The sequence below is a fragment of the Rhinolophus hipposideros genome, assembly GCF_964194185.1.
Source record: "Rhinolophus hipposideros genome assembly, chromosome: 3".
Lineage (NCBI taxonomy): Eukaryota > Metazoa > Chordata > Mammalia > Chiroptera > Rhinolophidae > Rhinolophus > Rhinolophus hipposideros.
Genome location: NC_138049.1, coordinates 43274250 through 43290666, shown reverse-complemented (window position 1 = coordinate 43290666; position 16417 = coordinate 43274250). Strand labels below are relative to the sequence as shown.

The 16417-nt window shown below is 41.7% G+C and overlaps 1 protein-coding gene across 1 annotated transcript; it reads left to right on the top strand.

Moving 5' to 3' along the window:
* Positions 1-5709: 5709 nt before the first annotated feature.
* On the top strand, positions 5710-9421 carry MARCKS (myristoylated alanine rich protein kinase C substrate). Its single transcript, XM_081038629.1, has 2 exons — positions 5710-6228; positions 8007-9421. Exons 1-2 carry the CDS (start codon positions 6127-6129, stop codon positions 8886-8888), a joined length of 984 nt encoding a protein of 327 aa, XP_080894755.1. The 5' UTR covers positions 5710-6126; the 3' UTR covers positions 8889-9421.
* Positions 9422-16417: the final 6996 nt, after the last annotated feature.

The window sequence follows — 16417 nt, the reverse complement described above, 5'->3', positions numbered from 1 at the left end:
AGAGCAAAGTCATTTGAATATATATTTTAATTTTGTGCAGATATTGACTGGATAGGTATAATACAAATTTGGTATGGGTTGGAAAAGTGAATAGCTGGGAGTTTTAAGATTATAATGGACACTACTAGTCAGTTAAAAGTTTATATGTGAGATAAACTTTGAAATGGTTATTAAGCATCATTGTGATTTATTAACTTCAAATAGACACTCATTATTGCTCTTACTATGCCCAAAAGTCTCAATCCTATGCTTCCTGATCACTATTCCATACCTTCTATAATATAACTCCAACTCTCCCTTCTCTTTCTCACTCTAAGCTGATAACTTCAAAGGCAAATGGAAACCATCAAAAGGGAACTCTCATCCTCCTACCAGTAAATCTGCAGCCATCTTCTTTCTTTGTTATAGGAAAGGAGCAGGGTATCTTTCAAAATCCAATTTCTCAGAATGTGCTCTATATTTCCATCCCCTCCTGCATTGTTAGGTACATCATTTCATTCATTATTCCTTTCTTGTATCTACAACATTTTCTTTTCTACTGGGTTAATTTCCAGAGCAGTCAACTTTGCTCTAATATCTTCCATCCAAGACAATACAACTGAAAACAAAGAAAAGCAAATCATTATACCATCCCTTTCCAACTACTGCCCTGTCTCTCTATACCCTTTATCCAGTCAAGCTTCACAAAGAGAGACTTTTTATGCTGTCATTTTTCTCACTTCCCATTTACTCCTCAGCACACTAAATCTGTATTCCTCTCTCAACATACTACAAAAACTGCTCTGGAGCCCTCTACTCTGGAGTAACTAGTAAGTTATATACCCTATATAGAGAACACAGTTCTGTAACCAGCAACAACCAATGGAAACTTTCCAGTATTTATTTGATTTGATTTGATTTCTCAACAATATTGGCAAAAATAACCACTTCTCCTTGAAACACTGCCTTCACTGATTTTCCTGACACTGCACTCTCCAGGTTTTTTCTCTACTCTTTGGGGGTTCCTTCTCAGTCTTCTTTGCTGGCTTCGCTCCTTTTCTACTCAAACTCTTTTTTTTCCTGTTCATTTATTTTTACTTTACTTAATTATGTTATTTTTGTTTCGGATCTATTGAGGAATAACTGACAAATATCTACCCTGCCCATTAAAGCAGAAGGTAATTAGGGTGTGATTCAGCATTCTCCTGTCTTTTGCATATTTTTATACCTTGGCTTCAGAAAATATTTATGTATGGAATGATCACAAATTTATATTTACATCCCAAAGCAGTCTTTGAGCTCCAGACCCATATCTGAGCACTTAACTTTTCCATTAAGATTTTTTATAGACACCTCAAAATATGTCCAAATTTATCTCTTGAGCTTCCTCCCAAACCCAATTCAACTATTTATTCCTAAGGGACTTTGCTATTTTATTCATCTGAACACAGGTCTCCACCTCTTTACCTAGTTAATGCCTACTTATCCTTTAGGTTTCCTTTTAAATTTCACTCCTTTAAAAAGGCATTCTTTATCTCTTGTAATTAAATTAGACCATCTTATAGCACCCTGTATTTCCCTTCAGAGCCCATAGGACTATTTACAATTATCCATTTGTGATCATTTTGTTCAGTTCTAACTTTTCTCTCTCTTGCTAGGCTAGAAGTACCATTATCAACTCCCTCCTCTTTTCAAGTCTGCTGAAAGTTTATCTTCTCAATGAGGCCTTTCCTGTCTTCCTATATAGAATTTTAACCCTGTACTCCTACCTTTCTTACTTTGCGCTAGTTTCCCACTTCCTTCACAACACTTACAGACCTCTAATATTTCATATAATTGGCTTAATGATATTTATTAATTTTTGTTTTTATCCCCAGAATGTAAACTCTAAAAGATTTTTTGTCTCTTTGTTCATTGATATATTCCAAATGCCTAGCACATGATAACAATTCAATAAATATCTGTTGAATGAATGAGGGTCTGTGTCTGTTTTGCTCCACACTGTATTCCAAATGACTCCATCTCTGTGGAATCAAAGTTCAGGTAATATGAAATCTAAAATGAAAAATGGAGCACAGCATCACAAACACAGTTGGATCTCGTATTTTGTGAATGTATGAATGCTGAATGAAAGCTTTCAGATTTTTTTTAAGCATATTTAACTTGGAACCTAGAAAGTAGTCCTCATCTTTATTTTATTGTTTTTTAAGCACACAATTAACATCATCTTTTGTCTTCTTTCTCTACCTCCTAATAAGTTGTAAAAGCCAATAATACAAAGCGGAAGCTGCAGGAAAGGAAGCACCATGTCCACTTCCCTGACGTCTGCTGACATCTAGCCCTCTTTCTGGTACTCAGTAGGAGCTGAATAAATACATTAGGAATGAGGGACTAACCTACCCAGTGAAGTCATAGCACAGTCCAAGAAGGAAGGCTAGAAGCACTATGCAGTAGTGGAAAAGCTGGGGACTTGGAATCATCAAGGGAAGTGCCGCGTTCCTGGCTCTATTGTTTGACAAAATCTGGCAACTTCCCTGGGTCTATTCCTACATCTGTTAACTAAAGGGATGAAACTAGATGATCCAGTTACTTGAACTCCAGTTAACGTTACTAAAATGTAAGCTCCATGAGGCCAGAAACTGCCTTTGTCTTGTTCACTGGTGTGAAAACAAGGCCTAGATCAGGCCTAGACATGTCTGGCACACAGTAGGCCCTAAATAATTTGTGGAAGGATCTCTAAAAATTCCTTCCAGTGCTAGCATTTTAAGGAAAAAACAACTTTGAGGTATCCTAAATAAATCTTTCTTTTTCTAGGGAAAAACATATAAAGATTATTAGCATCTTAAATAACTAGTTCACGGTGAAAAATAAAGACTAAATGCCTGTTTCCTCCTGATGAGTTACTTACAGTTTTACGTTTTCATTATGACCTCTTGGGTTCTTGAATATTTATATAAATAATCATATTTATATAATTAGCACTTTATTTGAAACCTTTAGCTCTGGAGCTGAGAGAACACCAAACTCCTGAGGAACTTTATCTTTACATTGCACGACTTCCTACTGGTTCCAGTCTTGTAGGAGGTTCTTCCTTGCCATTAAGTAGTTTTTGATGCAAAAGGACCTCTTCCCATTTCCCAGCCCTTTCCTTTCTCACTCATCTTCCGCCTTCACCCCTCTCACACATTCTTGGCTTTCCCTTGGCTGGTCCGACACTGGAAGAAGTTGGGGAGAGGTTGGCCCGGAGCTCATTCCCCACCACCACCCCTCCCCGGCAGCGCCGAGCAAACCGCCTCCCCTTGCCCGTTACTGGGGACTGTCCAGCTTTCCAACCTGTGCTGGCAATGCGCTACGTACCGAAGGGACAACATCTTTTATACGGTAAACTACGGACCGCTTGTGAGCAGTGAATCTAAGTGTTTACACTTGTTTTCTAACCCCGGAGCTGCTGCGAAAATTGATTGGTTCCCTCGCGCCCCCGACGCCTGGGGTACTGCCCCCCGCGCCCTCCCTGGTCCCCGCCCCCTCTCGCGGCCATCTGCTTTGCTGTCGGTCTCGCTGTATCTTGCTCAGCATCCCCCCTCCACCACCTCCCAGCTCCCTGCCGGCTCCGCCCCTTCCCCCTCCCCCAGCTCCGAATCTTCCCTGGCCGTTGCCAGGGAGACAAGCCGATACCAGGCAAATAGGCATTCGAGAAAGAAAAGGGGGGAAAGCTACACGGCAGCCTGGTAACAAAGGAGCGATAAAAGCGGCCCCCAAATGGAGGACTAAGGACGCGTCTGAGAGAAAATCCGAAAGCGAGCTAGCAATCACCACCAAGTTAAACGGGGAGGGGGCAGGAAGGGGCATGATTTACGTTGGGGGTGAGGGGCAATCTTCAGCCTCAAATGAGCTTTTGAGAATCGTCTGGATGGTGGTTTTGGATCAGCCCAGGTGGCTTTTCAAGTTGGAACTCCGCTAACACGGGAGATTCGCGTCCATCGCGGCGGCATCTGGGGTCTTCTATCAGGCTAGCCGGCTCCTTTAAGGGTGATAACACGTTTGGCGAGATACACTTCTACGGAAACGTCTTTCCATCAGCTCTAGGGAATATGACTTCGTGATTGAATGGTGCATCTGAAGAAAGTGGACAGTGAGAAGACGAAGCTTCATGTAACGATATGCAGCTTGCTGGTTTTCAAAGCAATACTTGAACAAAGAGTTATTGGCTTGAACCAACCATCTTTTTCACTCAGAGCGTGACCTATTTCCCTACAACGAGCAGAAAATAACACGGAGAATTCAGAGCCTGCACCAGGAGAAGTGAACCATTCCCTCGACTGCTTATCACCTCTATAAGCAAAAGATTATTCATTTCAGGACCACTAAATGTAAACGAGAAAAGGTGGTTTGATTTGGACACGAGTGAAAACTTTGGGAGCAAAAATGTAGGTGGTAGGAGACTGCTTATTAGGCTATATCCTTGATTTTTGCCCCACCCCCGCCCCATTCCTTAAATCAATTCCATGTCTTTCAACACACATAGCGTCTAGTACTTCGGTGGCAAAGGGAGTAGATGGAGGTACACTGAGTCCCCTTATAGAAGCTTTTTCTCCTACCCAAGTTACACTTGGAACGTTCGGGGATCTTCTTGCTGTCTCTCAACATACGATTTCTCCTCAGAACTGTAATCGTCAATACGGTCGTGTAGAATTTCATTGCTCCCTCCTCCCTCCCGCCTGGGAGTACACTCGCTTGCATGCACGTTCACATATGTTCAGAAATAGAGTCCATCCGATCATGGCAGTAGGCTGAAAACAATTCATATCGATGCGAATTGCATCCCAACTGTAAATATGGATTCGTACACTCTAGACTGTCTCATTTCACCATAGAGGAAATTTAATTGTCATTTCATACAGTGATAAAATGCGAATCATTTCGATCTTTTGTAAATGGCCTTCACTTTATATTGTATGTGTATGGCGGGACTAATTACTAATTGGGGATAGTCAGAAAGGGGAGATTTGATTGACGCCACAGGCCAATCTCAAAGTATTTTATTTCAAGCCAATGTAGGATAAGGAAGGGAGCGTGGCTTCAGCTGCTTGCCGCTTTTACATTTTCCACATCTGGCCTACAGACCTAATTCTAACTCGCGATCTCGTTTGATGAAATTCGATCTTCGTGGTTTAAATACCTTTCAATTTGGGACGATTTAACGTTTGCAACCGTTAAAAAAAAAACAAACCCTGTGCAGTATCTGTGAAACCAGTATGGACCTGGGAGAAAGAAAACAAACTGCACACAAATCCCAACCATTGTCTTTCACACACACACACACACACACACACACACACACACACACACATAAATACACGGGAAGATGGGGGAGGGGAGCGAGTGGAGAGAGACAGACACGGATATAGACCGACGAGAGTCAAAGCGAGTCAAGTTAACGCTTTCTCCGCCCCTATCCACAAGTATCCCCCTCCCGCGTTACTTAATTACAAACAAAGCAAGCCAATCAAGTGATGCATTATTATTTTCAAGCAGAGGGAGGCGAGAGGCATGTATTTTTAATAGATTTATTTATTTGGAGGACATTAATTCTCTGTCTGAGGCTGATTTTCAAACCGTTTGCAAAGCGCGGCTCCATTGTTCGCCGGGTGCGCAGACCCCGCCCCCTGCTTTGTGTGCTGAGCGCGGATTGGCTCGCGCGAGCGGGGGCCGCGTCAGCGCCCGCGAGCCCATTCATCTGTGCACTTGGGCGTTGGACCCCGCATCTTATTAGCAACCAGGGAGATTTCTCCATTTTCCTCTTGTCTACAGTGCGGCTACAAATCTGGGATTTTTTTTTATTACTTCTTTTTTTAAAAAACTACACTTGGACTCCTTTTTTTGTGCTCGACTTTTCCACCCTTTTCCCTCCCTCCTGCGCTGCTGCGTTTTGATCTCTTCGACTAAAATTTTTTTATCCGGAGTGTATTTAATCGGTTCTGTTCTGTCCTCTTCACCACCCCCACTCCCCCCTCCCTCCGGTGTGTGTGCTGCTGCTGCCGCCGCCGCTGCTGCCGCCGCTGCTGCTGCTCGCCCCGTCGTTACACCAACCCGAGGCTCTTTGTTCCCCCTTTGGATCTGTTGAGTTTCTTTGTTGAAGAAGCCAGCATGGGTGCCCAGTTCTCCAAGACCGCTGCGAAAGGAGAAGCCGCCGCGGAGAGGCCCGGGGAAGCGGCTGTGGCCTCGTCGCCTTCCAAAGCGAATGGGCAGGTAAATTCTACCTGTGATACTGGTCATTTCTTTGGTGTCTTTCTGTAGTCCCGACGCTTCCCATTTCCTCCTGGTCTCTCCTGAGGCGCATTCGGCGGAGAGGAGCGGGCTAGGTTCCAGTCTGAAAGTTGAATGGAAAGCGATAGTCTAAATTGTCAATTTCTCATAGGAGGGGGGTCTCCCCCCCGGCCCCAAAGGAGGGGTTCCCGGAGAATCCTGGCGAATTCTTGCATAGACGGGAGGAAAGAATTGATAATAAATCGTCTAAAATGGCGTGTTTGGAGCTTGACAAAACGTGACTCGCTAGGTGCTACTACCCCCCGCCCCCAGCCAGGTTGCATTTGTGTTTGGTAGGCACAAAGGTGTTTGGGTGGCTCTCGCGTTTGTTGTCGAGACTGGATAGCGTTCAAGATTTCTGAACTGGTGTGATTGTATGTGTGGGTGGGTGGGTGGGTGGAGGGGCCGCGATGGGATGGGATGGCGGTGGAGAAAGGCGAGGAGGAAAGGGCTGTCTTATTGTATACCGAGGCGGCGTGTCCTGGGTTCTTGGAAAGTCGGCTGGCTGGAGCTGGGCAAAAGGTTTTCAGTCTCTTTCGATGGGGCTTTCCCACTGTTCGAAATCTTTCTATCCATAGCTTTCTGGAATTACACACCCATTTGACTTTTAAATCACATCCCTGGGATGGGAAGATTGTGGGTCCTTGAAGAACCTGTCTAGATGGTCAAGAAGAGGCAGTTCGTGTGTGTTTCAGTCGAGATTGTTCGTGTGCGTGGCTCCTCGTCCGGCGCTGCCCAGACCCAGGCGGATGGCCACGGTTGAGTGGGCGGGAGAGGTCGACTACGGGTGGCTGCTTCGCAAACACTGGGTACCCACCACGCCTATTTTCCTAGAGCAGAGGCTGTGTTGCTTCGTCTGCTCTTACCTAATGGGAAAGGCAAGTTCTGCCAAAAGGCTTTGAACCCGTTAAAAATGCAAAATGAGCGCCCGGGCGCGCCCAGCTTCGCAGAATCGCGGGCGAGGGTGGGCGTGGAAGCAGAGCCGAGACCAGAAATAATGGATTTCCCCCTGCCTGGTTGGTTTTATTCCGACCAGGATGCCAGCAAGCCACCTGAGCTTTGTTTGTGGCCTGGGCAGCGCGATCCGGGCTCGGGGGCGCCTCGGCTGGCGGGCAGGGCCAGGCTGGGCAGGGCTGGGTGGCCCGGCGGCCCCGCCCCTCCGCGTCCGCCGCCCGCGCCGGCTCCGCGCGGTGGAGGCGCAGCGCCCCCTGCTGACCGCAGGCCCCCGGCGGGCTCCGGGCCTTTGCGCGCGCTGCGCTGACGCCGGTACCTGGAGCGTTGTGATTCCCCCTGGGAGTTCGTGGGTATTTTCTAGAGCCCTTTAGGGTTTAGGGAGAGAGGGGATGTGTGACGTAGACGCAGATCACCGCCTTTGGCGACGTTCCTTTTGGTGTGTTGTGTTGTGTGGGGCTCATTTTTTTCTACAGCCCGTGAGGCCAGGGCTGGGTTACCCTTTGCTTTCCACGTTTTCAAATCTGCAGGGCGTTTGTTGGGCGGTGGAGGCTCCTGCTGTGCCTTTAAGGCGCCCCGCACGGCACTGGCCCCGTTTCTTCCTAGTGTGCTTCCCTGGGCATCACCTCCACCTCCCTGTAAAGGGAGCCCGCGGCACCAAAGCCCAAGGGGCCCCGGGAGGGAAGCTGGGTTTTCCGAGTCCTGGGGAGGGGGCGGCAGTGGTGGAGCCCGGGCTGCTTCCGTGACCTCCCGCTTTGCCTTCCCCGCAGGAAAATGGCCACGTGAAGGTAAACGGCGATGCATCTCCCGCGGCCGCTGAGCCGGGCGCCAAGGAGGAGCTGCAGGCCAACGGCAGCGCCCCGGCCGCCGACAAGGAGGAGCCCGCGGCCGCCGGCAGCGGGGCAGCGTCGCCCGCCGCGGCCGCTACGGAGGAGCCGGCCGCCGCCCCCGAGGCCGGGGCCAGCCCCGCGGAGAAGGAGGCGCCCGCGGAGGGCGAGGCCCCCGAGCCTGGCTCGCCCACGGCCGCGGAGGGGGAGGCCGCGTCGGCCGCCTCTTCCACGTCGTCGCCCAAGGCCGAGGACGGGGCCACGCCCTCGCCCAGCAACGAGACCCCGAAAAAAAAAAAGAAGCGCTTTTCCTTCAAGAAGTCTTTCAAGTTGAGCGGCTTCTCCTTCAAGAAGAACAAGAAGGAGGCGGGAGAGGGTGGTGAGGCCGAGGGCGCCGCTGGTGGCTCCGCCGAAGGCGGCAAGGACGACGCCCCCGGGGGCGCTGCCCCGGCCGCCGCCGAAGCGCCTGGCGCGGCCTCCGGGGAGCAGGCGGCGGCGCCCGGCGAGGAGGCGGCCGCCGCGGGCGACGAGGGGCCCGCGGGGGGCGACCCGCAGGAGGGGAAGCCCGCCGAGGCCGCCGTCGCGCCTGAGAAGCCGCCCGCCAGCGACGACGCCAGGCCCACCGAGGAGCCCGGCAAGGCCGAGGAAAAAGCCGAGGAGGCGGGGGCCGGCGCGGCCGCCTGCGAGGCGCCCCCGGAGCAGGAGGCGGCGCCCGCGGAGCAGGCGTCGGCCGGCTCAGCCTCGTCGGCCTGCGCGGCCCCCCCCTCACAGGAGGCCCAGCCCGAGTGCAGTCCAGAAGCCCCCCCGGCCGAGGCGGCAGAGTAGAGGGGGCCAGAGGTTTTTGAGATAATCCGAAGAACTTTTCTCCCCTCCCCCCGTTTGTTTGTTGGAGTGGTGCCAGGTACTGGTTTTGGAGAACTTGTCTACAACCAGGGATTGATTTTAAAAGATGTCTTTTTTTTTTTTTTTTTTTTTTTTTACTTTTTTTAAGCAGCAAATTTTGTTTTTCCTCCCCGTCCCCACAGATCCCATCTCACATCATTCTGTTGACCACCATTCCAACAGGTCGAGGAGAGCTTAAACAACCTCCCTCCGCCTTGTTTCTCTTTTATTTTTATTTTTCGCATCAGTATTAATGTTTTTTGCATACTTTGCATCTTTATTCAAAAATGTAAACTTTCTTTGTCAACCTATGGACATGCCCGTATATGAAGGAGATGGGTGGGTCCACAAGGGATAGCAGATGAAGTGATAGGGGCCACGATGGGGAAATTTAAGTGGTGCATAGCGTTGCCAATATAATGTGCCACTAGAAATGATGGTGTAAAAGGCTTAGTCTTTTCTTTTTTTTTTTTTTTTTTTAAGAAAAGTTATTGCGATGTATTTTGTGAGGCAGGTTTACAACACTACACGTCTTGACTAAGAAGGAAAGAGAAAAAAAAAACACCAATACCCAGATTTTTAAAAATATCATAGTCTTAGGAGTTCATTTAAACCATAGGAACTTTTCACTTATCTCATGTTAGCTGTACCAGTCAGTGATTAAGTAGAACTACAAGTTGTATAGGCTTTATTGTTTATTGCTGGTTTATGACCTTAATAAAATGTAATTATGTATTACCAGCAGGGTGTTTTTAACTGTGACTATTGTATAAAAACAAATCTTGATATCCAGAAGCACATGAAGTTTGCAACTTTCCACCCTGCCCATTTTTGTAAAACTGCAGTCATCTTGGACCTTTTAAACACAAATTTTAAAACTCAACCAAGCTGTGATAAGTGGAATGGTTACTGTTTATACTGTGGTATGTTTTTGATTACAGCAGACAATGCTTTCTTTTCCAGTTGTCTTTTGAGTAAAGGAAAAAAATCTTCAGATGCAATGATTTTGTGTAGCATCTTGTCTATCATGTTTTGTAAATACTGGAGAAGCTTTGACCAATTTGACTTAGAGATGGAATGTAACTTTGCTTACAAAAATTGCTATTAAACTCCTGCTTAAGGTGTTCTAATTTTCTGTGAGCACACTAAAAGCGAAAAATAAATGTGAATAAAATGTACAAATTTGTTGTGTTTCTTTATGTTCTGACAAAATACTGAGACTTCTAGGTCTTAGGATAATTTTCAGGAAGCTCTTGCATGCCATCAAGAGTAAATTATATTGTGGTTTTTTTTATCTGAAGTTAGCAAACTCTGAAATTAATAATCAGCCTTGTCAGATTACATACAGGAAGATCTTAAAACATTCCATGTCAAATGTGTTACCATTTACCTGCATTTAGTTTTCATTTAAAAATTGAAGTATTTTTATTGTAGTTATAGAGCATGTCAGAATAAATCATTTAATACAAAGCGGTGTGACCTGAAGACTATTTAAATGTCTTATGTGATAATTTCATAAAACTACATTTTTTTTTTTGTCACGCAGGTCCAGAAACTTAAATTGATGACTGAGTCTCTTTAATCCAAACTGCAGATGGGTCATGAAAAGTGGCCAAATGTGCTTCAAAAATGATGGTGTATTACCTGCTGTTGTAATTGCTTAGTGCTTGGCTAATTTCCAAATTATTGCTTAGATTATGTGTTATACCTTAGGAAAACAGGCTTATGTAAAAAAGTAATGGTGATAAATGGATGACATTGTCAGTTTATGGGCCTTTAGTACTTGCCTCAACTCAATAGTTGCAAGCAGTTTTTTTAAATGAAGGTAGTGCATTAGCATCTTGTTACTCAAAGGAAAAGAGAGTAATACTTCTATAATAATAACCCTTACTAGTTTACCTTCTTTGTTCTTTACCATCCCATAACTGGATTTTTTTCCTTCACTGGACCCTAAACTCAATTGAATTTTAAGATAAAGATGTGTATCAAATGTCATCATTAAATGGAAAAAATTATTTATGCACACCTGCTTTACTTTTTGAGCAGTGTGCCTTGTAGGGTTTATAAGTCAGTTAACCACATTTGTAACAACTGAATGCCAAATCTTAAAGTCCTATCAAATTAATTTTTGACATGGGCTTTTAATTGGAATAATAGGTCATAAATAGTTCATGACCTCTCCTTATCAAACACCCTCTTCACTAATAAAGTCAAGTAATATTTAGAAGAGTGTATACTTTCAGTTGGGGTTTCTTGATCTTGGAGGATGTTTGGAAGTTAAAAGTCAAATCTGGTAACCAAAGGACTGCTTCATCAGGTCTTTCCCACCTTTTTCTCAAGTACCTACTTGGCCATGTACAGCGCCTGGTATGTGGTAGGACTCAGAAAAAAATGGATTTTTAAAAGTAACTCTTGACTAGTCGAAAATACTGTGTAGCCAACTATATTGTTAGGTTTGTTCTTTTAACAGCTAGAATTTATTAAGATGCATTATTTTGATTTTAATCATTGCCTAAAACACTTTGGGTGGTATTGATGGAGTGGTGGGTTTTCCACCAAGTGATTAAATGAGATTTGACATATATCTTTTCATCCAAAGTTTTGTACATCACATTGTTTTCTAATGGAAAAAATGTTAATATGGCTTTTTGTATTACTAAAAATAGCTTTGAGATTAAGGAAAAATAAATAACTCTTGTACAGTTCAGTATTGTCTACTAAATCTGTATTGGCAGTATGTATAATGGCATTTGCTATGGTTATAAAATACTTCGTCTGGATTATAATCTGGATTATAATCATTTGATCCAATTCCTATTGCTTGTAAAATAAAGTTTTACCAGTTGATATAATCAAGCTTGCTAAAATAGGATTTTTTACAGATTTAATTTTAAAATGCAAATTTTAGAGAAAAATGTTAAATCTTAAGTGTTGATGGTAAGTATAACTTAGTTAAGGGATTCAGAAGGTATGCTTGACATTATACTTAGGATATAAAATTATATCCATGGAAATAGAGTTATATGCACACAAATCAAAATTTTTAACGATGGAACTTGATAATATATTTGAGAAACAGTGCAATTTGTTTACGTTTTTCCCTCATGACTATAAACTTAAAATTTTTCAATTAAGGTTAGGAATTGGTAGAAGGGTGCATTTTGCATTCATATATTTTGGACAGACCTAGCTTGATTGGGGCTGTAATTCAAGTAACAGGGCTGTTCCTTTCTTTTAATCATTTACTCTGCAAATTGAGCATTTTTAATATATATATATTTTTTTTTTCTATTTCCCAGCTATGGAAGTGCTTAAAGCAGGGTATAGCCAACAGAAATTTTAACAGGCTTTCAATCTATAAATGTTCCGGTCCCTGCTGGGGATTCAAGTTAGAGCACTCCTTTAAATTACACCCAGCAATATTTTTTAAATGAAAATAAATACTTTTAAAAGGCATGAATGTTAACCTTATTTCATGTTCCTGAAAAATGATAAATTACTGATCCTGAAATACTGTCTACAGTCTTCCCTCTCAACTGCTCAATGTGAACTTTAAAACAAAAATATCTACTCTGTCGTAAGATTTAGCAGCTTCAAGTATATAAAAAAAATTGCAAAATTTTTAGAAATCCTCATAATTGTAGTTTTTAGTGTTTTGATAAAATTGAGAAATAAGCATTTTTAGTACTAGTAAATGAAAAAAGTATCTTTTCAATTGCTGTTGTTATACTTCTCTCATATTTGAGGAAAAATGAAAGGTAACAGGACTCCCCATCATTTAGAATTTCAAAAAATAGAACAAATCTCAGATTTATTAAGATTACATTACAGATTGTCTTCCTAACAAGTGGGCAAGAGTTCCTTAGGTTTGACATGTGAATTAAGGACTGGATACAGTTCTAGAATTCTGTACATAGGTAAGCAGTGGGGATGAGAATAGTGAAAGGATTCTTGGGGAGAGTTCTAAATTGGAAGTCTAAGAAAGCCCTCAAAGCAAGTTTTAGGTCTAATGACAAAGCTGCATTTTGGAATGCACCATCCAATAGAAATATGCGAACCACATACATAACTTTAAAACATTTTTTAGTAAGCATGTTTTTTAAAATGTAAGAGGGAACAAATGAAATTAATAATCTGTGTATCCAAAATATTTCCATATGTAATCAATATGAAAATTATTGAGATACTCTACTTTCTTTTTCTTGCAAAATTTTGAAATCCAGTGTATTTTATGTTTAGAACACATTTCCATTTGGACCAGCCACATTTCAAGTGCTGATTGGTCACATGTGGCTACCATATTGGTGAGCACAGGTCAATCAATAATTAGAGTCTGAGAATCAAGGAGTGATCATGAATGTTGGGATACAGACTGCAAAGTGTAGCTTGTGTAATTAATTCCATGAGCTTCAAATGTTTAGCTTTTAAGTCAAACGTTGACTTTAAAATTTTCAAACCATTTAAGCAGTTAACATGGTATTGATGTTACAAGTACAATGAGATTATGAATGGACTTGTTATGGGCTGAATTATGTCCCCCCAAATTTCATGTTGAAGCCCTAACCCCTAGTACCTTAGACTGTGACTGTATTGGGAGACAGGGTCTTTAAAGAGGTGGTTAAGTTAAAATAAGGCTGTTAGGGTGGACACTAATCCAATCTGGCATCCTTAGAAGAAGAAAAAATTTGGACACTGAGAGACACTAGGGGCACACACACACAGAAGACTAGGTGAGGACACAATGAGAAGGTAGCCACGTGCAAACTGAGAAGAGAGGCCTCAGAAGACACCAAATCTGTCAGCACCTTGACGTAGGACTTCCAGCTCCAGAAAATTCTGGAGAAAATTCTGTTTTCTGTGAGAAAATTCTGTTGTTTAACACCCCCAGTCTGTGGTATTTTAGTATGGCAGCCCTAGCAATCTAATACAGGACTCCAGGGTAAGAATGGAAAAATCGTCTTTCCTTATCTGAGGATGTAAAGAATTTTACATGCTTGCTTTTGTTTTTCCCACACAGTGGAAAAAGAAACTGCTTTCTAGCTTGAGTTTTATAATTGTTATTATTACCTTAGAAAAGAAATAGTTGCTTAAAAATTGGAAAAGTAGATTATATCTGTATCTTAATTCTTTATCATTGAATTGATGGGAAACATCTCTGGAACACAAATAGTAAAAATATTGTCTAAAAATATTACGTAAAGTTATATCTGAATTTATCCATCTTTTAATTTTTTCCTTGCAATTTATTTGTGTGAGAAACTGAGTTGTTAGTTTTATACTTTCCACAGTATGAATTTTGCCAGTTGCACCTCATGCTGTCATTTAACATAGTCCTTTGTCTTTTCTGCATTTCTTGTATTTTCTATAAATTGATCAATAGATCTAGAAGCTTGATCAGATTCAGGTTGAAAAGACAATCGCATAGATAATAGTGTATATTTCTGTCAGGAGGTATATAATGTTTGGCTGTTTCTCTTTTTGTGATGTTTGAAGCCATTGATCTTTATTTAAATCCATTCATTAATTTAGGGCTGCCAAATGGTGTCATTTTAATTGTCATTTCTTTTTCATTTATTCAGTTATAAAAAGAGAAACTTTCTTTCGTCAACCATTTGGTTGTCCTGAGTTACAAGTCATAATAGAAAGGCAAAATAAATGCTTTATTCTTTGTTTTTATTTACTGATTTTCAGAATAATGAGTTGGTTCCCTAATATCTTCCAAAGGTGACCAATGATGGAATTTGTTTATTTAGTATCATTATATGTTCATAAATTTAAACTTGTTTGATGCAAGCAATGTAGTAAGTGATGCTCAAATTGACTCAGTGGATTATTTTTTAAAGTTATAAAATTAAATAAAATCAGTTTAAAGTTTATTAAGATGCTACTTAAGAATGTGCTAAAAGATAAATGGAACTCAATATTTACTCAAATGAAATGAATTTACATATTTAAGTGTTGGCACATCTCTAAATTTTAGTTGGGATATCGTGCAGAAAAGGCTTTTGTTTACACAATTTCTAAGAAATGGGAGGCATTGCAATTTTTTTCTTACCCTCTTAATACTGCTGTATAATTAAATTTAAATGTCATTGAAATGTATCTATATAACACCTTATTCCATGTAAGGAAAATGTTTGGAAATTTATGAGCATGAGGAGACTCAGCAATCACGTCATAGAGACACGCAGGTTAGCACTTAATGAAGCAGTACACTAAATAGAACGTGTTGGTCAACAAGGCGATACTAATTTTTCTAGCAAACTACTGAAATTCCTATAATGGAGTATGGGTTGGTGAGACTGGCAATTTTAAAATAAAATTTATTCACTGTAGAGCCCAGAGGCTCCTATAGCAGGATTAATTGACAGCTTTTATAAAGAAGAAGTTTTGAGAAAGTTGAATTTAAGTGACCATTGGTAATATTCTTTTCTAAGCAAACTACCAACTAGAGCTACATTTTTTCAGTCTTTTTGAAAAATTGGCAAGCGTTGGATTAGGCAATAGATAATCTAAACTAGGTAATATTTGAATAGATTTTAGGACAGTGAAATTATAAAGAAAAAGGAGCTTATGGACTTGGTCAGGTCATATTAAAAATATTAATTGTTAACTAGAAAAATGAATTGACTATATCATTTTCCTCCAGTCTCTTGAGGTGCTATTTAGTTCAAGAACTGGATTAGAACAGTGCAAAGAAGTGTCTTATTTTCCTTTTCTCTTTTGCTTCCTGGTATTTTGAAAGCACAAGTTAGTGCTAAGAATTTTGGAATTTCAGGGGCAGCCGGTTGGCCCTGTTGTTTAGAGCGCAGTGCTCATAACACCAAGGTCCTTGGTTTGATTCCCACGTGGGACAGTGAGCTGTGCCCTCCACAACTAGATTGCAAAACAGCAACTTGACTTGAAACTGATGGGTCCTGGAAAAACACACTATTCCCCAATAAAAATTAAAAAAAAAAAAAAAAAAAGAATTTTGGAATTTTAAAAGTGCCAATTTTAGTGTTATTTTTTGAAAATGTGTTAATAATAACTTCTAAATTTAAAATTTCATGTGTTCTAGAAGTGAAATTTATCAGAACTTCATTGATAAATTTATTTAAAACAAACAAAAATATACAAATACTAGAGTTTCTTTCTCAAACTATAATGAAAGTTGTTACTCATATCTCTTGAGAAAATCTACATTTTTTTAGCATTCTTTCACAGAGCACAAAAATTTTTCATGCTGACTAATGCTTAGTAGACCAGGTAAGAACTTAATAGTACAATCGGTAAACATAATTGTAATGTCACATAAAGAATATTTCTTGGAATGCATTTTTGCCATAACTTCTTGAGACTTAAAACACAGAATAAACATTTATTGAAAAGATGCAGAATTTTGATTTTTTTGTTTAGACCAAGAAGACATTAAAATTAGCTGTTCATTAAGCATGCTTCCTCTCTACTTTCTTACTATCCTGAATTCCATG